The 27,580-nt window shown below is 45.0% G+C and overlaps 1 protein-coding gene across 1 annotated transcript in view; it reads right to left on the bottom strand.

Moving 5' to 3' along the window:
• HHIPL2 (HHIP like 2) overlaps positions 1 to 21,774 on the bottom strand; it is a 56,712-nt gene extending 34,938 nt beyond the window's left edge. The window contains exons 1-3 of the mRNA XM_060246238.1: positions 21,334 to 21,774; positions 8,438 to 9,090; positions 2,758 to 2,901 (exon numbers count right to left, since the gene is read on the bottom strand). Coding sequence (XP_060102221.1) covers positions 2,758 to 2,901; positions 8,438 to 9,090; positions 21,334 to 21,762 — 1,226 coding nt within the window. The 5' untranslated portion in view covers positions 21,763 to 21,774. The remainder of the gene's footprint in view (positions 1 to 2,757; positions 2,902 to 8,437; positions 9,091 to 21,333) is intronic.
• Positions 21,775 to 27,580: the final 5,806 nt, after the last annotated feature.

Below are 27,580 nucleotides of genomic sequence, written 5' to 3'. Positions count from 1 at the left end.
CTTTTTCTGCTGATAAAACAGCTTTCATAGCTGCGGAGCTTCAGGATGCACAACAAGCCTCAGGGGCAGTTGCTGCTGGCCCTCTCCTGCCCCCCGTGGGATTCCCATGCCGAAGAGAAAGCTCTCCAAGCTTTCCCTATGGGAGTATCACTTCTGTGACACCCCTCCAACAACCAGACTCAGAGTTGCTGCAGAGAGCATCTGCAGACAATTCTGAAGCCAAGATGATGGATTCTGGAAGTCTGAAGGCTTTCATTCTTTGGAAACTCAATGCATTCCTATAATAATTCAAATATCACATAAAGATTCAATTGAATCTAACCATTGGTCCATCAAAGTCAGTATTGTCTACTCCAAGGGTATCAAACATGCGGTCCGGGGGCCAAATCAGGCCCCTGAGCAACTGGCTATCATCTGCTTCCTTCTCCCTATATCTTGCTTCCTTCTGCATAAGAGTGTGCTTCGCAAGGCTTGCTCAATTGCACAGGAGCTACAGAGCAAAACCTCTGTTTTCTCCATTGGCTGAGGCTCCTCCCTTGAAGAGGAAGGGTGGGAGTCAGAGGTTGTTTTTCCAGGCTCTCTCACTCACACAGCACAGCTACTAAGCCAAGCCTCTCTTCCTTCTATTGGTAAAGGCTCCTCCCCTCAGTTCCCTGAGGAAGGAAGGAAAGAGCCACAGCTTCCTTTGCCCAGTTCCCTGGCTCCCATGGGAGAAATACAAAGAAAGCACCATTAAGACCAACAAGTGCTAACGTTTTAAGCATGTTTTAAGTTTTTAAAAATATATATATTTAATTGTGTTTGTCCTTTATAAAGTTTATATCTCTGCTACCTAATCTTAAGTACACACATGGCCTGGCCCAACATGGCCCAGCCCAGCCCAACCCGACATGACCCAGCCCAACAAGGTCTCATTTATGTCAGATTCGACCCTCATAACAAAAGAATTTGACACTCCTGGTCTACTCAGACCAGCAGCAGATCTCCAGGGGCTCCAGCAGAGATCTTTCGCATCATCTACAGCCTGGTCCTTTTAACTGGAGATGTCAGAGATTGAACCCGGGAAAACAGCTGCAAAAATTGGGCTAAACGAAATAAAATGAATTTTAATAGGGATATATGTAAAGTTCTGCATTTAGGTAGGAAAAATTCAACACATAATTATAGGATGGGGGAGACTCGCCTTGGAAGTAGTATGTGTGAAAAGGATCTAGGGGTCTTAGTGGACCATACACTGAACATGAGTCAGCAGTGTGATGCAGTGGCTAAAAAAGGCAAATGCGATTTTGGGCTGTATCAACAGAAGTGTGGTGTCCAATCACATGACGTGATGGTATCACTTTACTCTGGTCTGGTTAGACCTCACCTGTGTTAAGTTTTGGGCACCACAATTTAAGAAGGATATAGACAAGCTAGAATGTGTCCAGAGAAGGGCAATGAAGATGGTGAGGGGTATGGAGACCAAGTCCTATAAGGAAAGGTTGAAGAAGCTGGGTATGTTTAACCTGGAGAGGAGACGGCTGAGAGGTGATATGATTACCATCTTCAAATACTTGAAGGGCTGTCACATAGAAGATTGTGCAGAATTGTTTTCTGTCGCCTCAGAAGGTCGTACCAGAACCAAACAGTTGAAATTAAATCAAAAGAGTTTCCACCTAAACATCAGGAAGAAATCCTTGACAGTCAGAGCAGTCCCTCAGTGGAACAGACTTCCTCAGGAGGTGGTGAGCTCTCCTTCCATGGAGGTTTTTAAACAGAGGTTAGATGGCCTTATGACAGCAATGCTGATTCTGTGAATTAGGCAGATCACAAGAAGGAGGGCAGAAAGGGTTGCATCAGTGCTTAGTTCTCATGGCCCTTTCTTATACACCCAGGTAAATGCTGTTCACCACTGTGGAGTCAGGCAGCAGTTTTTCTCCAGGCCAGTTTGGCAATGGATCCTGGAGATTTTTTGCCATATTCTGGGCATGGAGCAGGGGGTACTGGGAATATGTGGGGGGGGAGGTATTTGTGAAGTTCCTGCACTGTGCAGGGGGTTGGACTGGAGGCCCCTATGATTCTGCTTGCCAAGTTAGGGTTGCCATGTCCTAAGCTCTCATTGGCAGTGGGTGGGAGTCAGGAGTGGGGAGGCAACATCATCATGTGCAACGTTCCCAATGTGATGACGTCACCCAAAAGTGACATCATCATGCCGCTGAAATCATGCAGTGACATTCTAATTTTTGGGCAAAAAACTATGGTTTGAGCCCAAATTTACTGTAGAGTTTTGCCCAAAAACTAAAGCATTGCTGCCTGATGTTAGCTGTGTGATGATGGCATTTCTGAGTGACATCAGCATGTCGTGTTTTAGGGCAATTGCAGGCAGTGTTTCCCTCTGCCAGCCAGCTGACCGCCAGTAGGGAGAAGCTCACAAAAGTAGGGGGACTCTAGCCTGGACCAGAGAACTGGCAATCCTATTCCCAGTGTATCTCTGGTGTTCAGAGGATCTACTCCAATGTACTAATATTATTTTATTTGTTTAATTATATAAAGATTTCTATTCCACATGTCTGTTGAATGATGAGCAAGCTAATAGAGAGATCAAATATCAAATAATCTAACCAAAAATACCTCACACTGGAATTAATAAAACAATCATCATCATCATCACCACATATAATTTGCTTTTAAAGGTAAACATAGCTACCTCTTATATTTAACAAGTATATTTAAATACAATAAGAGCATGATGCGTTATGTGCCTATTCTCCAGCTTACTTGTTCTGAGCATTTCCAAATTTCCCAAAAGGGTCACCAGCTTTCCCTCCATCCCCTGTGAAAAGGTACATGTATCCATCAAGACCAAAGAGGACCTGTCCCCCGTTGTGGTTTGCGGCTGGCTCTTCAATCTCCAAGAGGTTTCTAGAAAAAAAAAGAACAGAGTTAAGAAAAGGAGAGGGGAAGACAGTAGCAATATCTGGATGAGATCCAAGGCCTGACCAGGTTACAAAAACATACTACTTATTCAATCACTATGAGGAACATCTTTGGAACAATTTGCTTGATGTTTCCACACTATTTACGTTTTTGTAGATTAAGCAAGAAGGAGCTTAACATTCCTTCCCTGCATCACCATTTTACAAGTATGTCATTGGTCCTTAGGGTTGCCAAGTCCAATTCAAGAAATATCTGGGGACTTTGGGGGTGGAGCCAGGAGACTTTGGGGTGGAGCCAGGAGACATTGGGGCGGAGCCAGGAGCAAGGGTGTAACAAGCATAATTGAACTTCAAGAGAGTTCTGGCCATCACATTTAAAGGAACCATACATCTTTTAAATCCCTTCCCTCCATAGGAAATAATGAAAGATAGGGGCACCTTCTTTTGGGGCTCATAGAATTGGACCCCCTGGTCCAATCTTTTTGAAACTTGGGGGTATTTTGGGGAGAGGTACTGGATGCTACCCCCCCCCCAAGCCCCAGATACCCGCGGATCAATTTTCTATTATTTCCTATGAGAATAAGTCTCCATAGGGAATAATAGAGTTCCCTCCCCTCCCCCCATTTTCTCTCTCTCTCTCACTCACACACATGCTTGTCTCTGGTGCAGCCGTGCTGGTCTGAAGCAGTAGAACAAAGCAGGAGTCTCTGGTGCCTCCACAACCAGGTCTGGAAAGTACAGGGGCTACACTGCTTTTTACACACAACACACTCACTTCTTGAAAAGAAAGCAAAACAAACAGAGGGGCTGCACTCTCACGCAGTCTGCTGTTGCTAACACTTCCCCATGAAGTACTTCCTGCTCCAATTTAAAAGCACACACACATTTTAAAACTGTACCTGTTTGCAGGTCCTGCCCAAGATCTAGCCGGCCAGCTGGCTGGGGAAAGCCTGTAAAGCCCAGGAATCCCCCGCTGGGTCCTGGGGATTGCGAAGCCTAAGGGGAAGGGAAGGGGCAAAGAGAAGCTGCTGCGATGGGGCTTAGTGGGAGGCGAAGGGAAGGGGCGAGGAGAAGCTGCTGCCATTGGGCTGGGTGGGAAGGGAAGGGAAGGGGTGAGTTGAAGCTGCTGCCATTGGGGCTGGGTAGGAAGGGAAGGGGCGAGTTGAAGCTGCTGCCATGAGGGCTGGGATGGAAGGGAAGGGACGAGTTGAAGCTGCTGCCATCGGGGCTGGGTGGGAAGGGAAGGGGCGAGTTGAAGCTGCTGCCATCGAGGCTGGGTGGGAGGGGAAGGGGCGAGATGAAGCTGCTACCATCAGGGCTGGGTGGGAAGGGAAGGGGCGAGTTGAAGCTGCTGCCATCGGGGCTGGGTGGGAAGGGAAGGGGCGAGTTGAAGCTGCTTCCATCGGGGCTGGGATGGAAGGGAAGGGACGAGTTGAAGCTGCTGCCATCGGGGCTGGGTGGGAAGGGAAGGGGCGAGTTGAAGCTGCTGCCATCGAGGCTGGGTGGGAGGGGAAGGGGCGAGATGAAGCTGCTACCATCAGGGCTGGGTGGGAAGGAAAGGGGCGAGTTGAAGCTGCTGCCATCGGGGCTGGGTGGGAAGGGAAGGGGCGAGTTGAAGCTGCTTCCATCGGGGCTGGGTGGGAAGGGAAGGGCAAGTTGAAGCTGCTGCCATGGGGGCTGGGACAGAAGGGAAGGGGCGAGTTGAAGTTGCTGCCATCGGGGCTGGGTGGGAAGGGAAGGGCCGCCATTTTTCCCCCACTTCCGGATTTTTGGCGAGCGGGGGAGGAGGCTCCAAATCGGGGGTCCCCCGCCCAGGGCGGGGGTTTGGGAAGCCTATCTGTCCTTCATCCCATTTCAGGACATAACCTGTTTCAGAATGTTGTGTCTATCAGCATGTATAGGCCAGTATCTGGGAGCAGGCTTCCCAAATCCCCCGCCTGGCCGGGGGACGCCAGATTTGGAGCCTCCGTCCCCCGCTCGTGAAAAACCCGGAAAGCGGGGGGTGGGGGGAAATGGTGGCTCTTCCCACCCATTCCCGATCGCAGCGGCATCTCCTTGCCCCTTCCCTTCCTGAGGGGAGGAGAAGCGCTCTCCTCTCTGTCAGTGAAGAGAAACCACTTCCAGATTTTGCAAAGGGCAAAAGAAGCCCTGCGCAAGCTCGCTAGGGTCCATCTAAGGAAGTGTCCATTTGCGCTTGAGAAATTTCCCTGTGGGGGTGGTGGAGAGGGCGGATCCTGCTCGGTTGGCGCGGATGGAACTTTGTGGCACCGGGAAGCGATCCCCACGTCTCTCTGGGTCTGTCCTTGGAGCAACAAGGAGGACCGTATCGCGGCTGCCGAGAGTAATCTCGCGCTACAGTCACCTTAGGGGTGAGAGCTGCGTGCTTGAAAAAATGGGAAGATTGCTTGGAAGGCGTGGGAGGAACACCTTACCCCCAGGGCAGACGAGCGGGTGTGAGGAAGGCAGAACAGACAAATGGTTGCGCACTCTTTCCGAAAAAGAAGTGACCCCGTGAGGAAAGAATAGCGCAGGAAAGTGAGGCCAGTCCCCCTGCGGAGATAAGTGAAGAGAGAGTGGGTGTTGGTGTGTTCATCAGGCTGAGGGAAACTGGTGTGACTTCAAGCGCTTTGTGACTTCACCCTCAAGGCGGCTAACAAGCCCTCCAAGCCGTGCAGCCTCTGCCTCCATGCCCATTGCCGGCGAAAGGCAGCCACTGATCCCCAAGGGGACCTGCCCTGGGTGGCGCGGGACGATGCCCTGTGCCTTTACGCAGGGAGTGGCCTTCGTCCCCATGCTGCTGGTGTCCTGGTCTTCGGGGGAGAATCGGGTTCCATTCCCCACCTCCACCTGCAGCTACCGGAACGGCCTTGGGTCAGCCATATCCCTCACAAAGTTGTCCTTGAAAGGGCAGCTGCTGCAAGAGCTCTCTCAACCCCACCCACCTCACAGGGTGTTTGTTGTGGAGGAGGAAGATAAAGGAGACTGTGAACCGCTCTGAGATTCAGAGTGAAGGGCTGGATATAAATCCAATATCTTCTTCCTCATCTTAGAGTGTTACTAGTTAACTAGGAGCTTGGGGACCCAGGTTCAAATCCCCACTCTGCCATGGAAGCTTCCTGGAGGACCTTGGGCCTGTCACTCAGCTTAACCTACCTTACAGGGTTGTAGACTTCACAGTGTTTTGCTTTCTTTCAGACAAGTGAGTGTGTGTGTAAAAGAGAGCAGCATAGCCCCTGTACTTTCCAGACCTCGTTGTGGCGGCACCAGAGACAGTTAAGCGTGTGAGTGAGAGAAAGAAAGTGCGGGGGGGGGGGGGAGAGGGGAGGTTATTATTCCCTATGGAGATTTATTCTCATAGAAAATAATGGAGAATTGATCCACGGGTATCTGGGGCTCTGGGGAGGCTGTTTTTTTAGGTAGAAGCACCAAATTTGCAGCATAGCATCCAGGGCCTCTCCCCAAAATACCCCCCCAAGTTTCAAAAAGATTGGACCAGGAAGTCCAATTCTATGAGCCCCAAAAGAAGGTGCCCCTATCCTTCATTGTTTCCTATGGAGGGAAGGGATTTAAAAGATGTGATGGCCAGAACTCCCTTGACGTTCAATTATGCTCATCACACCGTTGCTTCTGGCTCCGCCCCCAATGTCTCCTGGCTCCACCCCCAAAGTCCCCAGATATTTCTTGAATTGGACTTGGCAGCCCTATCTGGGAGTGGCCCTCTGAACACTGCCTTTGGTCAATGTACAAGTCTTCATTGGATGAGCTACTGCTTCCTACGAAGACAGTAGTCTCGAATCATACCCAGAATTAGAAGAACCAGAGCACAGTACAATTTCTGATGCTACAGAATTCTTGTTCTCTTTAAAGCCTGTTTAAAGACTACTTTTTGCCTAATTATTTGTGTATTTAATTTATGGTGTTGATTGTCACCTAGAAAGCTCATTAGGATTTGAAACACAAATACACAAAGTGCCACCTGGCCCTATATAAGCCTACTTACCAGCTCAGCAGCTACTCTTTCTAGGAAGGTTTATTCAGAGATGGCAAGCCTTCTCAGGGCCTAACTATACACACCTGTTTTCTCAAGAGACTTCCCTGGGTAGGGCTGAGTTCCATGCTACCCAGGAGCACATGGTTCTGATTCTGTTTGAGACAGTGGTCACAGGGAAAGGGAGCCCCTGAATGGGCCTCAGGGAGACACTGTTTGCCCCTTTGGGGAAACATAACAGATAGAGGTAAAGGTGTCCCCTGTACAAGCACCAGTCATTTTCAACTCTGGGGTGATGTTGCATCATGACATTTTCATGGCAGACTTTTTACAGGGTGGTTTGCTATTGCCTTCCCCAGTCATCTACACTTTATCCTCAACAAGCTGGGTACTCATTTTACCGACCTCAGAAGGATGGAAGGCTAAGTCACCCTTGAGCTGGCTACCAGAACCCAGCTTCCACCAGGATTGAACTCAGGTTGTGAGCAGAGCTTGGACTGTAGTACTGCAGCTTACCACTCTGCACCACGAGATTCATAACAGATATCATATCATAATAGATACTGTATCAATAAATGCAGAGCCACCAATGAGGCTGTTGTAAATTGAAAAAGTATCACAAGGAAAGGTCTAAGCCCTGTTTGCCTTGACAACATGGTCCAAATTGGATCCCTGTGGACCTGGAAAGCAGGCAAAGCCAGTAAGCATTGCTTGACTCATCCCAGGGAATGTCCCCAAGTAAACATAATGGATAATTAGGCCTTCAATTGATGTTCCTATTTTGTGCATAGAGCCCTCTCTTTGATTACTTCTCACAAATACACCCCAGTGGATCCAAGCCTTTGTTTGTTCAAGGTTTTCTTTGTTGGGTTGTCTTTCTATTGAAGTAATACCATGTTCTGCATTGTTAAACATGTCATGTTGTTTTCAGGTGACAGCTCTGTTGCCAATTTCTGAAATTCCTAGTCTTATTTCATTGCTTATTAGATGGCACATCCTGTGGATTGCATTGGTATACATTGTGCTATTTGCCTTTAATAATAATAATAATAATACTTTTTATTTGTATCCCGCCCTCCCCGCCAGGGCAGGCTCAGGGCGGCTCACAGCTCATGCAGAATGTAAATAATGTAAATAATTTAATCTCAGGCAGAATGTAAATAATGTCAATATGTGACCCTGGTGGACATGTGTTCCCAAAGGCCAGTTCTGTCAGAGAATCAGTAGTGACTGACCTCAGTTCCCTCTCCACTTTGTTTTCTCTTTCATTGTCTAGCAGTAACAAATGTGCTTCTTTTATATTAATCTGCAGTTACTATCCAAATGTGCTTTTTATATACAGATCAGATAATACATTGTTTCTTTAAGCCTATGTAGGATTTATTTTTGTGAGAATACATCAGTCCTCTATTACTATTTTTTTAGCCATCTCACAGGGTTATGAGCACAAAATAAGAAAAACCCTTGGCAGCTACTAAGAATTTTTGTTCCACAAAGAAACCATCTACATTTTTAAAAAGAATATAAACATTACCTTTCTGAATTGGGATCAGCTTTGTTGACATCTGATGGAGAGACTGTGAGTTCGCTAATTCGGATCTTTTCCACTTTTTTCTTGTCCAAATAGGAGTAGTAAATGTAGAATTTCTCATTGTCTTTGTACTTGGGGTGGAAGGCCATACCAAGGAAACCTCTCTCATCTCCTATCCAGGGGGTAGCTAGAACCAACTTCTTAATATCCAGAAATGGCTCTTCCAGTCGACTCCCATCTGGAAGATAGACCCAAACAATGCCCACTTGCTCAGCCACAAACATGCGATGAGTGTTGTCATTAGCATGCACCATCAGGACTGGATTCCTCAGTTTGTTGGCCACTTCTCTGAGACACAGCTGAAGGCAGCCTTTTTTGTCCTCTACCACAGAGCCTAGGTTATGATTAAGGTCTGTGTTTTTCAGCACATTGGGGAAGCAATAGTCTTGATCCTGGATGTTGAGGAGATTGCAGAAGCGGGTCTTATTCTTCTCACAGCATTCTTGGATGTGTTTGTCATCAGTAAGCAAAGTGATTGCAGAACGGCAATATAAATGGAACTCTGAACAGTAGTCAAAGCAAAGGCCAGGGAGGTTCCGAAGTGGTGTCTGAGGGTTCTCTGCATCGTAAAGATGTGCTGCATAGGGTGAACATTCCTATCAAGGAGAAAATAATTCTGTGAGTTCTGACAGAGGAGGAGAAGAAGAAGAAGAAGAATTGCAGTTTTATACCCCGCCCTTCTCTCTGAATCAGAGACTCAGAGCAGCTTACAATCTCCTATATCTTCTCCCCCCACAACAGACACCCTGTGAAGTGGGTGGGGCTGGAGAGGCCTCTCACAGCAGCTGCCCTTTCAAGGACAACCTCTGCCAGAGCTATGGCTGACCCAAGGCCATTCCAGCAGCTGCAAGTGGAGGAGTGAGGAATCAAACCTGGTTCTCCCAGATAACAGTCCACGCACTTAACCACTACACCAAGCTGGCTCTCTAGCTGTACACCTGCAATGCATGCTGTGCCTGCTACTACACCTCTGAAATACCTGACCAGCCTGTGAATTAGTAGACAGATTATTACATCTCTGAAATGTCCAGTGCTTTATGCCCTGCAAGAATCTGACCATCTCTTGAATTCTGAATGCTCACATAACACACAAAGCAAAATAATGCATGCAATATTGCAGTGTAGAAGATATTGAGAAAAAAATGTGTGTGAATGCTGATAGTAGGATTGCCATATTTTTTTCTGTCAGGGCTCCTGTGCCTTGAACCATTCCATGGTGATAGACACACATCCAACAGAGGGATGGTTTTCTGCCATGGGTATGAAGTGATGGGAAAAGAAGATCTCAGCTGTTGAACTTTTGCCTTCAGCTGCTGAACTTCTGTGAGGTCCTGGAGGAAAAATGTAGGCTGCTAGGCAGGAGACTCAAGGCCAGGACCTCCAAGGTAGCCTTCTCAGAAGTGCTACTTGTTCCACACACAGGGCCAAAGAGAAAGGCACAATTGGGAGTCTCAATGCATGGATGAGACAATGGTGTAGGGAGGAAGGGTTCAAATTTGTTAGACACTGGGATGCTTTTTTGAACAAGCGGGAGCTGTACAAAAGAGACAGTTTCCACTTGTCCCAGAAGGAACCAGGCTCCTGGCACTTAAAATCAAAAAGCTGGCAGAGCAGTTTTTTAAACTGAATCTTGGGGGAAAGCTGACAGGTTCAGGATGACTCATCTCTGGTTCGGAATGACTAATCTCAAAGAGATGACGGATTAGCTGTTACTTTTCTACCAGGCAATGGGTTAGAGTTGTCCACTGAGATGACAAAGAGTATGGACTGCCTGGCAAAGTCTTGAGGCAGCAGGAGGAAGGTTGCAGGCCTAACTTGCCTGGGAAATTATACATGTTTCTATACAAATGCTAGAACTATCCGATGTAAAATTGGGGAGTTGGAATGTTTAGTGTTGGGGGGAATATAGACATTATGGGTATTTCAGAAACTTGGTGGAATGAGGAGAATCAGTGGGACACCATGATTTCTGGATATAAATTATATCAGAAGGATAGGGAGGGAAGGGTTGGAGGTGGGGTGGCTCTGTATGTCTGAGAGGGTATACAGCCCAGTAAGACTGAGGTCAGAGAATTAGATTCCCTTCTAGAAATGCTTTGGGTTGAAATACAGGGCCCAAAAGGAAATTTAATTCTGTGAGTTTGTTATCACCCACTGGATCAAAAGATAGAGGATGATTATAAAATGATGAAAATTAAAGATAGCAACTAAATGTAAAACCTGTCATAACAGGTGATTTTAACTACCCACAGATTGATTGGGTCAATATGTGTTCCAATTGGGAGAAAGAGATTGAGTTTCTAGATACTCTCAATGATCACAGAACCTACCGGGGTGGGGCGATCCTGGACTTAGTCTTAAGTAATGCCCAAGACCTGGTGAGAGATGTAAAAGTGATTGCACTACTTGGGAGCAGTGACCATAATGTTGTTAATTTCACAACACAACCACTTTTAACTTTAAAAGGGGTAACTTCTCTGAGATGAAGAGGCATGTGAAGAGGTAATTGAAAGGAAAGGTAAATAGGGTCAAAACCCTTGGAGAAGCTTGGAAGCTATTTAAAACTACAATCCTAGAAGCTCAGATATACGTAATATATACCACAAGTCAGGAAAGGCACAAATTGGTTAAGAAAAAAAAAAGCCTGCATGGTTAAACAAAGTAATGGAAGCTGTAAAAGGTAAAAAGGGTTCCTTTAAGTGGCGGAAAGCTAGTCCAAGTGAGGTTAACAAAAGGGAACACAAGCTGTGGCAAATAACATGCAAGTCTGTGACCAGGCAGGCAAAAAGGGACAATGATGAGCATATTGCAAAAAAACATAAAGACTAACAATAAAAATTTCAAATACATTAGAAGCAGAAAACCAGCCAGGGAGGCAGTGGGGCCCTTGGATTACTGAAGGACGATAGGGAAATAGCTGAGCAGCTGAATGCATTTTTTGCTTCAGTTTTCACTGTGGAAGATGAGAAGTGCTTGCCCACTCCAGAACGGCTGATTTGGGGAGGGGTGTTGAAAGACCTGAGTCAAATTGAGGTGACAAGAGAGGAGGTCCTACAACTGATAGACGATTTAAAAACTAATAAGTCACCAGGCCCAGATGGCATACATCCAAGAGTTCTGAAAGAACTCAAAGGTGAACTTGTGGATCTTCTGACAAAAATATATAATCTTTCATTGACATCTGCCTCCGTTCCTGAGGGTTGGAAGGTAGCAAATGTCACCCCCATCTTTAAAAAGGGTTCCAGAGGAGATCCGGGTAACTACAGGCCAGTCAGTCTGACTTCAATACCGGGAAAGTTGGTAGAAACCATTATCAAGGACAGAATGAGTAGGCACATTGATGAACACCAGTTATTGAGAAAGACTCAGCATGGGTTCTGTAAGGGAAGATCTTGCCTCACTAACCTGTTACATTTCTTTGAAGGGGTAAACAAACATGTACACAAAGGAGACCCAATAGATATTGTTTACCTTGACTTCCAGAAAGCTTTTGATAAAGTTCCTCATCAAAGGCTCCTTAGTAAGCTCGAGAGTCATAGAATAAAAGGACAGGTCCTCTTGTGGATCAAAAACTGGCTAATTAATAGGGAGTGAGTATAAATGGGCAGGCTTTGCAGTGGAGGATGGTAAGCAGTGGAGTGCCGCAGGGCTCAGTACTCGGTCCCATGCTCTTTAACTTGTTCATAAATGATTTGGAGTTGAGAGTAAGCAGTGAAGTGGCTAAGTTTGCAGATGACACTAAATTGTTCAGGGTGGTGAGAATCAGAGAGGATTGTGAGGCACTCGAAAGGGATCTGTCAAGGCTGGGTGAGTGGGCATCAACATGGCCAATGAGGTTCAACATGGCCAAATGCAAAGTAATGTGCATTGGGACCAAAAATTGTAACTATAAATACAAGTTGATGGGGTGTGAACTAGTGGAGACTGACCAAGAGAGAGATCTTGGGGTCATGGTAGATAACTCACTGAATGTCGAGACAGTGTGTGAGTGTAATAAAAAAAGGCCAACGCTGTGCTGGGAATTTAGGAAGGGAATTGAAAACAGATAAGTCAGTATCATAATGTCCCTGTATAAATAGATGGTGTGGCCTCATTTGGAACACTGTGTATAATTCTGGTCACAGCACCTCAAAAAAGATATTATAGCATTGGGGAAAGTGCAGAAAAGGGCAACTAGAATGATTAAAGGGTTGGACACTTTCCCTATGAAGAAAGGTTAAAACCCTTGGGGTTCTTTAGCTTGGAGAAGCATCAACTGAGAGGTGACACGATAGAGGTTTACAAGATTATGCATGGGATAGAGAAAGTAGAGAAAGAAGTACTTTTCTCCCTTTCTCACAATACAAGAACATGAGACCATTTCAATGAAATTGCTTAGCAGTTGGGTTAGAACTGATAAAAGGAAGTACTTCTTCCCCTAAAGAGTGATTAACTCATGAAATTCAGTGCCACAGGAGGTGGTGGTGGCTGCAAGCATAGACAGCTTCAAGAGGGGGTTGGAGCAGAGATCAATCAGTGGCTATTAGCCACAGCGTATTGTTGGAACTCTCTGTCTGGGGCAGTGATGCTCTGTATTCATGGTGCTTGGGGAAGGGAGCTGCTTCTGGATTCCTGGCCCCACTGATGGACCTCCTGATGGCACCTGGGGGTTTTTTGCCACTGCATGACACAGAGTGTTGGACTAGATGGGCCATTAGCCTGATCCAACATGACTTCACTTATGTTCTTATGCCTCTGTGAAATTATGGAAGGCCTGGAAATGTGTCAGAAAATGGTTCTGTCTAGGATTGTAGAATAAGGCACTCAGGTTATCGATATCCTGGAGGGGGGAAATGTCCCATCTTAATAAGATGTTATTTCCCAGAGGATCTCATCCACCTCTATCCTATGAAGAGTTGTGACTGGCTTTTCCACATAGTTAATTTCTGTTAAAGGGACATTCTTCTCCAGGCCTCTCAGTAACCCTAGCAAAGCACAAATTATTATGTGATCTAGTTTTGCATGGAATTCTCATTTATAAAGATACACTGTTAAATCCTCAGACATCATTATGGTATATAGGACTCTACTTGAACCAAATGTTCCTTCTGAGAAATGAACATATTTCCTTCCCGCACCATTTTCTTTGGATCAATACTCTCTCTTAAAATCCTGAATTTGCCCATGCATTGTCTGTGCTTCAAAGAATGCAAACCATGTCTGTTGTGGCTAAATGTCTGAGGTGAAGACATTCCTCAGGGCCTACATAACCTTTCTACAATTAAGAGGTCTTTCAGTAAAGGCTGTTCTGTCTGTTTCACGTCTCTCATCTGTGTGAAGTTGCTATTAGTTGTTCCAAATTCTAATTCACAGGATTGATGACATATGAACTCTAATGAAAATTGAATTTGCACTTCATCATAAATTCTTCTGTCCATCTGTCTGTTAACCCCAGGGAATACAATAGATTCCAATAAACCAATCAAGTAAATAAATAAATATTTAGTTTTTGGCAATATGCTCCTTTAAAATTGAGTGTCAATTTAAATAAAAACGCTTATTCAACTAAAATGTATCCAGTGACAGCAGATGGTAGACTTTGGTCTCTATCCAAACAACTGCAACTGCAACTTCCTACTTCTTCCTTTGTTGCAGGCCTCCAAAATTTTGTTCCTGGGGACCAGGAGACCCTCAGGAACAGTACTCGGGACAACATGGAAATCTACAGTGGAAGGGGAGAATCAGCAGAATTCGATGCTTGCAGCCTGCAGCAATGCTGCTAGGCTACAGTAGCAAGGTTTGCCTCCCTGGGAGGGAAGGAAGGATCTACAGCCCATTTGGGCACGTATTTGAGAGGGCGGGGCCAGGCCGTTGTAATGGCCAGACCTCCGCTCCCCGCTTCAGTCTCGACGACGATCGGCTTTGAAGAGTCGATCTTTGTAGGCTTGGAGTGCTGACGAGGAGGAGGCCTTGCCTCTTCGTTGGGGTTAGTGCAGCCTTGCGGGGATTTAGGAGCCTGAAGCTCAGAGGCTGTGTTCGTGGCAGCAGCAGCCACCTTTGCAGGCGAGGGAAGTCTCTTGGGAGCTGGGCGCTCCCCAGGCTCAGAGGCTGCATCTGTGGCAGCCGCCGCCTTTGCAGGCGAGGGAAGTCTCTTGGGAGCTGGGCGCTCCCCAGGCTCGGAGGCTGCGTCTGTGGAGGCGGAGGCCGTCTTTGCAGGCAAGGGAAGTCTCTTGTGAGCTGGGCGCTCCCCAGGCTTGGAGACCGTGTCTGTGGCAGCAGTGGCCGTCTTTGCAGGCAAAGGAAGTCTCTTGGGAGCTGGGCGCTCACCAGGCTCAGAGGCCGGGTCTGTGGCGGCAGCAGCCATATTTGCAGGTGAAGGAAGTCTCTTGGGAGCTGGACACTCCCCAGGCTTGGAGGCTACGTCTTTGGCAGTGGTGGCCATCTTGACGGGCGAAGGGCCTCTCCTGTGAACTGTGCACTCTCTTGACATTTTGGGGCGGTGAGGACAAACGCTGAGGGTCATCAGTTGTTTGGAGCCAGAGTCACGCAAGGCGGTCTTTTTTCTCTTCTTATTGTTGGGGTGCCCGGCCTCCTCCCTTCTTTGACAGGGAAGTGGTTGGGTTAGGTGGTTTTACTTCAAGCAGGCAGGGGGAGGATTACTATTTTAGCTGCATTGCCATTTTGCTTCTCTATTTTGTAGGTCGGCCATATTGGGTCCCCTTCTTCTTAGTTAAGGTAGGGCAGCCATTTTAGTTGGCATTGTGCAGAAGCCATTTTGAGGGTCTGCTTTAGTTATAGAGATGCCTGGAGGAAAGGGGTTGGGAAAGCCAAAAGGGAAGCAGCCGGCGCCAAAGGCCCCTAAGGCCCCTGCTAAGAGGCCTCCACCCCAGCTGTCATCTTCTGACAAGGAGGGTGATGAGGCTGTTAATGCAAACATTACGCAAAGCCTGCGAGTGCTGGAACAGGCGTCGGGGCATTTCTCCTTCTGAAGGGGCATGAGGGGAAAGGGTTTCAAAGAGGGAGCTCCAAGCGAATGTACTAACCAGGTTGTCTATTCTTGAGGGCAGATTTGGTGCATTCTTTCCTGGCAGTGCCATGGGCCTTGGCGATCCAGACGCGGGATCGGTGTCATCATCTGGAGCTGCAGGAGCTTGGTGGTGCCATCTGGATCCGTCGGTAAGGCTGGGGACATCTCGCAAGCGTATGCAGGGCTGGCTTGGCCTTGGGGGCCGGCTTCGCCTGTGGGGCAGGGCATCCCTGCTGTGAGTATAGGGTTTGCTTCCCCCACAGGTGTGGGGCCATTATCAAATTGGACTTGGCCTACTGGGCAATGTGGCCCCGGTGTAGTTTGGCCGGGTGTGGGACAGCAAGGTAGTGCAGACTCTTTCATCGGGAATTGGGGCTCCCTTTCTCCTTATGGGATGGTTCCTTTTACTGCCTTACCTTTTGGGGAGGTTGCTTTGCCTTTACGAGATCATTTGTTGCCTGCAACAAAAGATAAGATCTTAAAGGGGGAGTATGTTGATATCTTCTCCCTTCTGTTTTTGGGAGTTGGAAAAGAAGGATAAGGAGGATTTGGACGACAAGGAGAAGGAAAAATTGAAGAAGCGCAAGGTGGATTGGAGCTGGGCGAATTGGTTCCAGGGTTTTTTATCTATGCTGAAGTGATTGCACGTGCCCAGCCTTGGAGGGCGGCTGTACTCATCCAGTACTTGGATATAATTTATAAAGGGTACACTATGTTTAGTGGGCCTGCCTGGATTCAATATGACGAGGAATTCAGGATGAGGGCCGCATTGTACCCTTCCCTTCAGTGGGACCGTATTCACCAGCAGCTGTGGCTGCAGGTCATGTCTCCTGCCCGGCCAAATTTAGGTGATGGCTCTGATAGTGGTCATTTGGTGGCCAGGTCGGGTGCTACCTCCTCGGCTTCTGCAGCCTCTTCCCACAGTTCTGCGGGGCAGGGGGTTCAACCCTGCCTGCTTTGTTAGGAGTTCGGTTCTCAGGGAGTGTGTAGCAGAAAGCACGAATGCCCCATGTGTGGCGGGCCTCACTCCTTCAATAACTGCCCTAAAGCCCGGGTGCATAAGAATCAAAAGAAGCCAGGAGGAGGAGGGGGAAGTTATCAGGCTGGAAAAGGGGCCCAGTCCAATAAAGGTGGGTCCTCTTGAACGCTGGCTGTCCAGGTATCCACAGAGAGCTGACAGCGTTTACCTGTTAAATGGTTTCAAGTTCAGTTTTAGGATCCCTTTTTAGGGGCCCCGGGTTCCGTTTTTGTCTGGGAACCTTAGTTCTGTTAAGGGTTTAGAGCAGGTAGTTAAAGCAATGACAGGTCTACGCTTGTCGCAGCATAGAACAGGGGTTACCAGCATTATGAGGGAGGATTTGGGGGTTTGGCAAGAATTTTTAGAGTCCTTTAATGGGATCTCCTTTTGGAGAGAAGACATGAGGCTTGAAGCTGAGCTTCAGGTCATGTCTGATGCTGCTGGATCTCTGGGCTTTGGAGTCTATTTCCACGGACATTGGTGCGCAGACAGTTGGCCAGACTCCTGGAGGCAGGCGGGAGTGAACCAAGATTTTACGTTTCTCGAGTTTTTTCCCTTTCTAGTTGCAGTTTGGCTGTAGGGGAAGGATATGGCCAATCGCACAGTTCATTTTTGGTGCGATAATATGGCGGTAATCCATGTCATTAATTCCCTTTCATCCAAATCCTAGCGGGTTATGAGGTTGGTGTGGGCCTTCACTCTGCGTTGTCTGTGGCTTTACATATTGTTTTTAGCCAAGCATGTTCCTGGGGTGAATAACGAGGTGGCTGACGCTCTCGCTCATAAACAGATGGAGAGGTTTCGTCAGCTGGCCCCAGATGCCGATTGAGAGGCGGTGTCAATGCTCCAGGAGCTATGGCTGATTGGAGAGCAGAGGCTTGCAGAGCAATAGGCCTAGCCATTGCACCTAGCAACAGGAAGTCTTACGAACGTGCTGTGGAGCAGTTTGAGGACTTTAGGGCTGAAGTGGGGTATCACATTGTTTGGCTCCTCCCAGTGAGCAGTTGCTCCACTACTGTATTTCTCTACGAGGTAAGGGACTGGCCGTGCGATCCATTAGGGAGCACCTGTCTGCATTGGCTTTTGCCAGTAAAGCGCCGGGTTATAAGGAGGAAACAGCTGATTTTTGTCTCCAAAAAATGCTGGAGAGTTGGGCCAGAGAGGCTGGTCCTAGGCTGGCCGCACAGAAACCAATTTCCCCTCTGATTCTTAGGGGCCTGAAGGGGGTTTGGGGCACGGTGTGTGCTTCATATTTTGAGGCCACTTTGTTTCATGCTGCGTCCTTGGTAGCCTTTTTTCAGGGCTCTTAAGAGTCAGTGAGCTAGTGGCATGGTCTAGAAACAATGTTTATAGTAATGCTTTGTTGCGACGGGACCTGAGGTTAACTGAGGGTAAGGTGGTCATTACTGTCCGTCGCTCTAAGATGGACCAGTGTCAAAGAGGTACTGTGCTGGAGCTTGGCACCTGCTCTGAGTTTGAGCTGTGCCCAGTTCTGCTTTGGCTGCTTATTTGGCAGTTCGGGGGCCCAAGGAAGGGTTTTTGTTTTGTCACAATAAGGGTAGCCCGCTGTCAAAGCATCAGTTTTGGGCTGTGACGTCACGAGCTTTAGGTGAGCTGGGGTTGTCTGGGGTGCAGTTTGGAGCCCACTCTTTTAGAATTGGGTCAGCGTCGACAGCTGCTACCCTGGGGTATCTTTCCTCCTCCATTCAGAGCTTGGGACGTTGGCGCTCATCAGATTACAAATCTTATGTTCGACCATTGCTCAGTCCCTAGCTTTGCTTGTTTGACTGTAATGTTACTGGTATATGTTCTTGTTTGAATGTTTTTTCTTTTTAGATGCTGTTGTTCCTGGCCAGAGGAGCCAAGTTCTTGTCTGTGGCCATAGCCATGTGTTTTGGGCCACTCATCAGGCACGGAGAACTTTGTTCGGCTCTCAGCTGGGACTCAGCCAATGTTTGTGTCAAGTGGCAGGGGCACCGGGGCCTTCAGTGGCCGGGCCTGCTGCCTTTGTTAGTCCAAGGGAACATGGGCCTTCCTCCTTAGGTTTTAATTATTCACCTAGGAGAGAATGATCTCGGGCTAGTACAAGGCAAGGCGTCTTGTAGGCCCGTGAGGATTTTCAGTACATTTGGGAGCGATGGCCTGGGACCACTATAATTTGGTCAGCCATGCTTCCCCGCCTTGTTTGGCGCAGTGTGTGAGACCCTGCAGCTATTGAGAGGGCACACTACAAAGGTAATAAAATAATTAGGAAGGCATTTGAAGGGGGGTTGGGCCACTATCTGCCCCATCTGGATATTTCTACAGAATTTCCTGACCTCTACAGAGGGGATGGGGTACATCTCTCAGAAAAGGGTAATATGCTTTTCTTGTGAGATCTCCGGCAAGGGCTGTGGGTGCTAAGCCCTAAATAGAGACTTGGCCTTAGTGGTGGCAGATTTTTCTGGATTAGGGTACTATGCAGCTAGGGGAGGACCATGAAGCATCCCCCTTTTGGGGAATTTGGGGTCTGGCATGATCAACCCTGGGGTTTGATGACCCAGAGTGGGGAGAATGCAGACTGTCCCGGAGGCTCGACTAGAGGGTGCCTTCCATTGAGATGTGCGTCTGGTGGTTGGGCCCTCTGGGGCGTGCCTCCCAGCTGGGCCAGCCTGGCGGGAGCTGCGTCACACAGCTCTGGCTGGGGGTTGGGTCTCTCGCCCGCGAATGGCAGGGGAGCAATCTGTTGAGGCCGCAGTTTGGGTGCCCTTGCCGTTTTATTATGATTAATAAAGTGGCCCATTATTTATACCAATGCATTGTGTCCGACTCTTCATTCCGACTTGGGGGGCAAATCACTGCCCCCTTCCACAAATGGAAATCCCATTTCCATCAAAAAAGGAGGCTCATATGCAGTGTGTGGTGGATATACTTGTGCCTCTATTTTTATTGTGAATTTGAGCAACACTTTAAAGTATAAACTGCCATACAGTTTTTAGTTTCTGGAACTATTTATAATTCATGTAGCATTTTTGATTTCTAAAATGTCATGGCTTTTACCCAAAATGTACCACATAAACACTAATCTTTGCAATATTTTTTACCATCTGGCATATTAAATGTGATTAAGACAACCCTTCATCAGAACTGACCACAATGCAAAGGAGTCAGCAATCCTCAAGCTTATTCACAGTTCCTAGAATTGCATTAGTTTCTCCATTCAGTTGTTTTTAAACACTTGTTTTAAGTATCTTCCAGGGTTTTTTCATGTGTATGTGTTTTTATATGGACCCACAGTAAAAATTTTGGGCATCCTTTCCTGAAAATTGTGTGGTTTCTCTGCCCCCCACCCCCATTTGAAAATGGTTTCATTTTGACTTCACAATCATAGCAGTGTTTCTCCTGAAAGGGGATTCAGTACACACAGATAATATTTGAGGACTAAGGAAGCTTAGCTGGAAGAATATTAAGTGTTTGACTTGGTGTGTGTTTTGGATGCTTTGTGCTGGCAGCTGATGAACAACAACCTGCATGACTAACACAGTGTCACTAAAATGACAGCCATTTCTGCTCATAAATCAATGGACAGGCAGGAGGCCAGGAAGGATTGCTCCCTTAGCTAATTGTTCTCCCCATGTACTGACTCATCCCCTTAGCCAGATGGGTCAGTCTGAACTAGAAAGCAGACAGGAGGCACAACTGAGACCAGAAGAAAGGCAGCTGTTTGATCTGGGGCTGCTTTCAGAATGGCAGCTTTTGCAGGCTACTAGGTAGGAGCACAGTCTAAACATATCCTTCACGGTATCTGGGAATCAAAACAGTACAGGCTGATTTTGGTCTGCTGTCTGATCCATCTGCATTTGCAAGCAAAATTAAGACTCAATTATCTTTTTGTTATGTCCTCAGATATAAAAAATTAGTATAAGCTTTCCAACAAGCAACAGATTGTTTTTTACTTACCTGATCAAAGCTTTGATTCTGACTAAGAATATTTTCATAGCCCTTTTCCATGTAAAAAAAAATGTTTTACTGAGTGTTGCAATTGTCTTGTGAGAAGGCAGGGTTGAGAATGATTAATCAAGAGAAGCCTAACCCACCTGGTCTGGAGACAGTCAATAATTTTAAGACAGTTTATTTGAAAGAGGTTTTGTGGCTCAGAGAGAGAGATAGATTCTTTTGTCTCACAGCGCCTGCAAATAATAGCAAATGCAAAAGCCTGAAAAAATTGTGTGACTGATGCAAAAGTGTTGTGAGTGGCCCACACTGGAAGCCACAGTCCCACTGTTAGAATTTCAGATTGCAGAGGGGGATCTACTTTTTCTCTCTAGCCTTAACATGTGTGAATGTAGATCTCCCATACAGCCAGACAGAATTCTACAGTAGTTTTGGAATTATTTATTATAACAATTTTGGTTAGAACATCATCACAATACTGTGATATTGGACAGAAATGTGGAATTCATCAAGGAATTATCATTTTCAACCCTGGGTAATTCATGCCAGGGCCATCTATATATTTATACATTTTTATTCCATCCTAGCTCCAAGGAGCCAATGATTCTCTCTGTTTTTCCTCTTAACAACCCTGCAAGGTAGGTCACATGAAGGTGTGAGTGACTGGCCTAAGAGTCATAAGTAGGGATTTGAACCAGGTCTTAGCCTGACATTCTAACAACTCCATCACATTCATACATACCACCCTGCCTACAGAAAAAAAATCTTGCTGAGGTATTCCCTAATCATCTCAAATTAAAAAATCATTTGATTAGTTACATTCATTCTGTGCCCCCTAAAAGGTCATAGTAGTTTCTAATAAAGCTCATAAAAGTGTCTTACCTGACACAAGATATCTTTGATGTATCTTCCACACAACTCATGTGCTTGGGGATCAATGTAATCCATGATCTCCCAGTATTTGGCTGCAACAACATTATCCTTTTCCTGGTCACAACAGCCAAATGTCTCATAGGCAGAACAAAACTCCAGGTGAAAGGGAGGCTGGAAAGGAGGACCATAATCAAGGCATTGAGGGTGCCCCAGAAGTACCCCTGTTTGGTACAACAAGCCAAAGGACAGGCAGAGGAGAAAACTGGAGGAACTGAAAAAAATCCTGCAGCTTTTGCTCCTGTGCGAGCAACTAGAAACTTTCTTCAGTGGAGGTTTCCTGAGGTGAGAAGTATTAGAGATGTGACCACTTAGAAGATTAAGGCTATTCATCTTCAGAGCTCTGAAATATCCCAGCAGCACATAGCTCAGTGTTTGCATAGCTTTGCTTACTTTCTCATGCTCACTCCTCATTTGCTCTTGGTGAGCTGAGAAACAAACCCTCCAGACAGCCTCTGCATCTCCACGCTTCACACTGCAAAATTCACACCGCCCCCTTTGTGTGAATTTCTCTGACCACTTGAAGAGCCCAGAGGGAGGCAGATGCTACCTGGTAACATGCTAAAGAATTTAATACTAGTTTCAGAAATTTTTCATAAACTGCAAATGCTGTAAGCACTCTACAATTAGAAATCCATGTGAGAATTTTTCCTCATTCACAAAGCAAAGCTTCCCATAAGTCAGCAAACAGCGTGGAAGGAAAATGAATCATTTTCCCCCTGCCAATTCATAAGTAGTATGTTGAAATACAAATAGGACGATGATCAGCAGTTTATATGTTCCCCAGTAACATGTTTCGTATTGCAATAGGATAAAATTAATAGAGTTTTCCTCACAATTATATTTTAAAATGACAGTCTTCATTTTACTCATTGAAAACTGATATATGAGTTGGTCTGCCATTGTTTAGTAAATAAATCTATAAAATGTTAAATTACACCTTTAGGTCATAGGATTCCCTATATTTTGTTGGGTTTTGTTTTGTTTTTTTGCCAGATGATACACTTCAGTAGAAGTAATTCAGGATTGAAAGAGATAGAGACAGAGGGAAGGCAAGATTAACAGTTACAATCTAGGATTGCCAACCTCCAGGTGGTGCCTAGAGATCTCCAAGAATTACAGCTGCTTTCCAAATGACAAAATTCCCCTGGGGAAAATAGCTAGTTTGGAGGGTAGACTTTATGGTATCATATCCTGCTGAGGCTGCTCTGCAGATTCCACCGCCCACAAATCTCCAGGAATTTTCCAACTCAAAGCTGGGAATCCTATCACAGAATAGTTTTATTTTCTACCCCAAAAGCATTACTTTCGACCTGGAAATAAAAAGTGAACATTCAGCTCAAAGCGTTTGAACATTAATTGGTTTAATAAAAATGGATTCAAGTGGGTAGTCGTGTTGGTCTGAAGCAACAGAACGAAGTTTGAGTCTAGTAGCACCTTTAAGACCAACAAAGTTTAATTCTGTGTATTATTTTAGTGTGCATGCACACTTCTTCACATACATTGAAACAGACTTTGCCACCCATTACATAGAGGTGGAGAGGGAATGGTTGCCAGGAAGGGCTAAATGGAGTCAAGATGCATTCTCTGCTTCCTTCTCTCCTTCCCACAGATACTGCTTATGTTATTTGGGGGACTAACCCCCCCTTTTTAAGATTTCAGATTTTTCTGCAAACCTCAGATTTGTAGAAATATGTTTGTCTGTCTCTCTGATCTGTTTTGTCTGTGGCTCTGATTCCAGATTTAGTACCCTCAGATATGGCCACATTGAGAATTAAGTATATTGATAATTCCAAAGGAACATTTAGGAACATGCTTATCCCTTCTTACCTCCTGTCCCCTCCTCATCTTATTGTATTCTCACCTCTTAATTGTTTTAATAGTTAAATATAATAACTGGGAAAACATACTTGCGCCAAATCAAGAGATTTTCATTTAGCAGCAGCTCTTTTCCTCATTCACTATCATCCACAGAAAATCCTGCCATTTCCAAGTCTAGACATTCTCTGCATGGTGTCTCTGCAAGTGCCTGTCAGACACCGCAGAGCGTCACTGTTCATAGCTCTATTGAAATGGGAACTACTCTCACAACCTTTTCACTGGAAGCATTCAGTGCTAGGTTTTATGTAGGTTGACCAGAACAGATTATTTCATACAGTCACAGCTTTGAGATTGGTTTGTCCAGAATATTTGTGTTGGAGGGACACGCTGTTTCAACATGAGATTCAGTACATAGGAAATACTTTGTAAATGTCCATTATATCTAACAAAACAATTCTGAGCATGAGTGACATCCACCTATCAGGTGCACTTACTATCCAAAGTGATCCCAAATAGCAGGTCACTTGGCACTTGAACTTTCATGAAGCATATAAAGCAATGTTTATACTAAGGAGTTTTATTTTCATTCAAGGCCAAGTGATGGAAACAAGCACTTCCAGTGTCCTTAGTGTGATAACAAGTGCAAAATTCAGATTTCTATGATTCCCAGCCTTCATTTTATTTTTATAGAAGAGTTTGTTTCTGGCTAAAGAGAGATCTGAATTCATGCCAAGCTAAGGCAACTACAGTTGAGGGCCTCAAATTATGAGGAGCCACTAAATATAAACAATTACCAAAAATGACTAAAGAGATTGGGATTTTTTTTTAATGTTATGGAGCCTCAGTATGTCTTCATCTGACCCAGATTAGGAGTAGTTCTTTGATAATATATAACCAATATTTTGTGCAATCTCGAGGGAGAGGGGCTGTGAATCAGCTTTCTTGGGGTCAGAGGAGCAGGGCTTCAGTCCTCTGTCCAGCTTCTCATCTATATTCAGTAGAATAGGTTTTCCAAATTTACTTTATGTTCTTAATTTATGCAGAGCAGGTTTTTTTATGCAGTTTAGGTTAGTAGAGCAGGTTCTTGCTTTGTACAGTAGACATAGTCCGGACTCCAACAGCCTTTCACTGTACTACAATACTAAAACCTAGCCACTATATATTATAGCCTTATAGGAACGTGACAATGCCTCTCAACTCCAGGGCTGCAAAGTTAGTTTGTTGTCACAGAAGCAGAGGATTGTTGTAGCACCTGGAAGACCAACATCTTTATTCTACCTTAGACTCTCATGCATTACAGTCTACTTTATCACAAGCATGAACCCCAAGCTGATTTGTTCTCTGCATAAGAGAACTTTAACCAATGAAGGAAGTGCAGTTTAGGGTGGCCTATCCAGTACTGAGCAAGCCTAGACCATTTCTATCATAGCTCCCCCTCTACAGAGTGAGCTCTTTGAAGAGGTGAGGGGAGGCCCCTCAATGGAGATTTTCAGTGGCTTTTACAAGGTTTGTTGTTTGTCAGAGCTTTTGAAGGGCTATAAACAACAGGCATCTTCTTTTGGAGGAGGAATATTTTGGAGTTATTTTGTTTGGTTTTAATTTGTAATGTTTTAATTAGTACTGAGCCAAGAAGAAGAAGAAATTGGATTTATATCCCGCCCTCCACTCCGAAGAGTCTCAGAGCGGCTCACAATCTCCTTTACCTTCCTCCCCCACAACAGACACCCTGTGAGGTGGGTGGGGCTGGAGAGGGCTCTCACAGCAGCTGCCCTTTCAAGGACAACCTCTGCCAGAGGAAAGGCAGGATATGCATATTTTATTAAATAAATGTGTCAAACCTAGAGATGTAAAATTTCCAAAAATTTTGAAGCTCTGAAAAAATCCCTTTTCCAGGGGAAAAACTGAAATTTTCAGAAAAATTGAAAAAAATGATACATTAGCACTTTTTTTCTTTTCCAGAGTGAAAGTCATTGTTACTTTAGGAACATAAAATATGACACTATGGACAATTTTACTTGACATGAAATTATCAAAACTACCATATTAAAAATAGTGTATCCAAACAATTACAAACAGAATTTACTTTTTATAATTTGTAATTGTAACAAATGGAGCAACCATCTCCTGAACTGTTTACTAGTTTATGTGGAACAGACAAAAAAATCCCCACAAAACATTTTTAAAAATCCAAAAGTAATCAATTATTCATATTTCCTCTCTGCAGTATTAATTTTTTTTTTTAAAACCACTCTCATAAAAAGAATTGAAGAGGGCAGAAGTGTATAGAAGGGAGTGTAGGACTAAGTTTCAATGAATGGACATGAAATTTAATCAGAATCATTTTCTGAGCTGTAATTATCGGTATAAGTTTCAGTCTCTGCTTCTGCAACTACTCTGTTGCGTCTGTCATTATGTTATTATGGACTTCTAAAGGAAGAGATGCATCTTGTTCTTGCATTGTAGAGTTCAGTTTGTAACCTAGGACTTGCTTGTCCTCAGTGCACAGAAATTAGAATAATCTGATACCATAAATATTTTTTAGAAATGATTTGGAAAATATTTGAACACCTTGTCTTAAAATATTTTATTAATCATGTTAAAATAAAATGTTCTATAATCAATTTTTCTTTTTCCAACTTTTCAGAAAAAAACAAAAAAAATTCCATTTTTTTTGGGTTTTCACATCTCTAGTCAAGCCCCTTCCTAACCATCAAATAAATAAATAAACCAATGTAGACTCCCATGTATCATCCAGGAATTGTCACCAGTGAGGGGGACAATGTTTCAGAAGGAAATCCTGTTCCACAGCCAGAGCCCCATTAATAGTACTTTGAATACAACCCTATTATTCACCAAGGCAGGCAGTAAAAACTTGACAGATCTGCTTGAGGCAGTTACACCACCATACATGACTAATGGGCTGTGCTCAGCTTAGTGAGCCCCAATGGATCTGTTTTATACCTTAGATATTTCTTTGTGTAGATCAGCACCTAACAGCCTTCTTCAACAATGTGTTGAGCAATAACACCATCAATGTATATTATACAAAATCATACTTTAAGCCTACTCCATGTTCCTGCCCCCAACCCCCCTTTTGGGTAGTTCGCTGCATAGACTATTTCCTTCTAAGCAAACAGTTTAGTTGAGCTTCACAAAAAATCCATATTTTGGCTAGCACAAACAATGGTGTGAAGAAGTACAAAATGTATCATGAAAGTATTTGCTCAAGTCTTGATATTTTGTTAATGTTGATTCTTCAAGGTTTTTCACCGCTGAACGCTGCATAAGATAACTTTGAGTATAAAATATGCCAGCAGAGGCCATTCAATCCAAACCAAGGAGAAAAGTCAGTCTTGTGAGGGGAGAGGCATAGAATAAGAACATAAGAACATAAGAGAAGCCATGTTGAATCAGGCCATTGGCCCATCCAGTCCAACACTCTGTGTCATACAGTGGCCAATATATATATATATGTATATATATATTACACACGCACACTGTGACTAATAGCCACTGATGGACCTCTGCCCCATATTTTTATCTAACCCCCTCTAGAAGCTGGCTATGCTTGTAGCCGCCACCACCTCCTGTGGCAGTGAATTCCACATGTTAATCACCCTTTGGGTGAAGAAGTACTTCCTTTTATTCGTTTTAACCCGACTGCTCAGCAATTTCATGGAATGCCCACGAGTTCTTGTATTGTGAGAAAGGGAGAAAAGTACTTCTTTCTCTACTTTCTCCATCTCATGCATAACTTTGTAAACCTCTATCATGTCACCCCGCAGTCGACGTTTCTCCAAGCTAAAGAGCCCCAAGCGTTTTAACCTTTCTTCATAGGGAAAGTGTTCCAAACTTTTAATCATTCTAGTTGCCCTTTTCTGGATAAAGAATAGTTGATAAAGCTATGTTTTGTATGCATAGTGTTTATTACAAAAGTTATCCTGTTTTGTGAATGACACCCACTTCCTGCATGTTTTTTTTTGCAGTTGGTAAATATAAATATATAGTTAGCTATTTTAATCCCTATTTTTAAGAAATGTGCTCTAATCTTGATACACTCAGTCATTTACCAACGGCAAAAAAAACATGCAGGAAGTGGGTGTCATCCACAAAACAGGATAACTTTTGTAATAAACACTATGCATACAAAACATGTATGTTGCATGCCTGCAAATAATCAAGTTTGAAAATCTGACAAGATATGTATGTAACATTATATAAAGGAGTGGGCCTTCCCCTCTTATTAGAGAAGCACTGGGAGGAGGAAAGGATTTCCAAGGCCCATGCTTGCAGCATGCAAGCTGTAGCTACATTGCACATACACTATAGGTCTGTTATTGTGCCATGCTCACTCAACTCTATTCAGGAATTTATTTGA

The sequence above is a fragment of the Heteronotia binoei genome, chromosome 1, assembly GCF_032191835.1.
Source record: "Heteronotia binoei isolate CCM8104 ecotype False Entrance Well chromosome 1, APGP_CSIRO_Hbin_v1, whole genome shotgun sequence".
Classification (NCBI taxonomy): Eukaryota; Metazoa; Chordata; class Lepidosauria; order Squamata; family Gekkonidae; genus Heteronotia; species Heteronotia binoei.
This window is presented reverse-complemented; position numbering and strand designations above follow the sequence as displayed.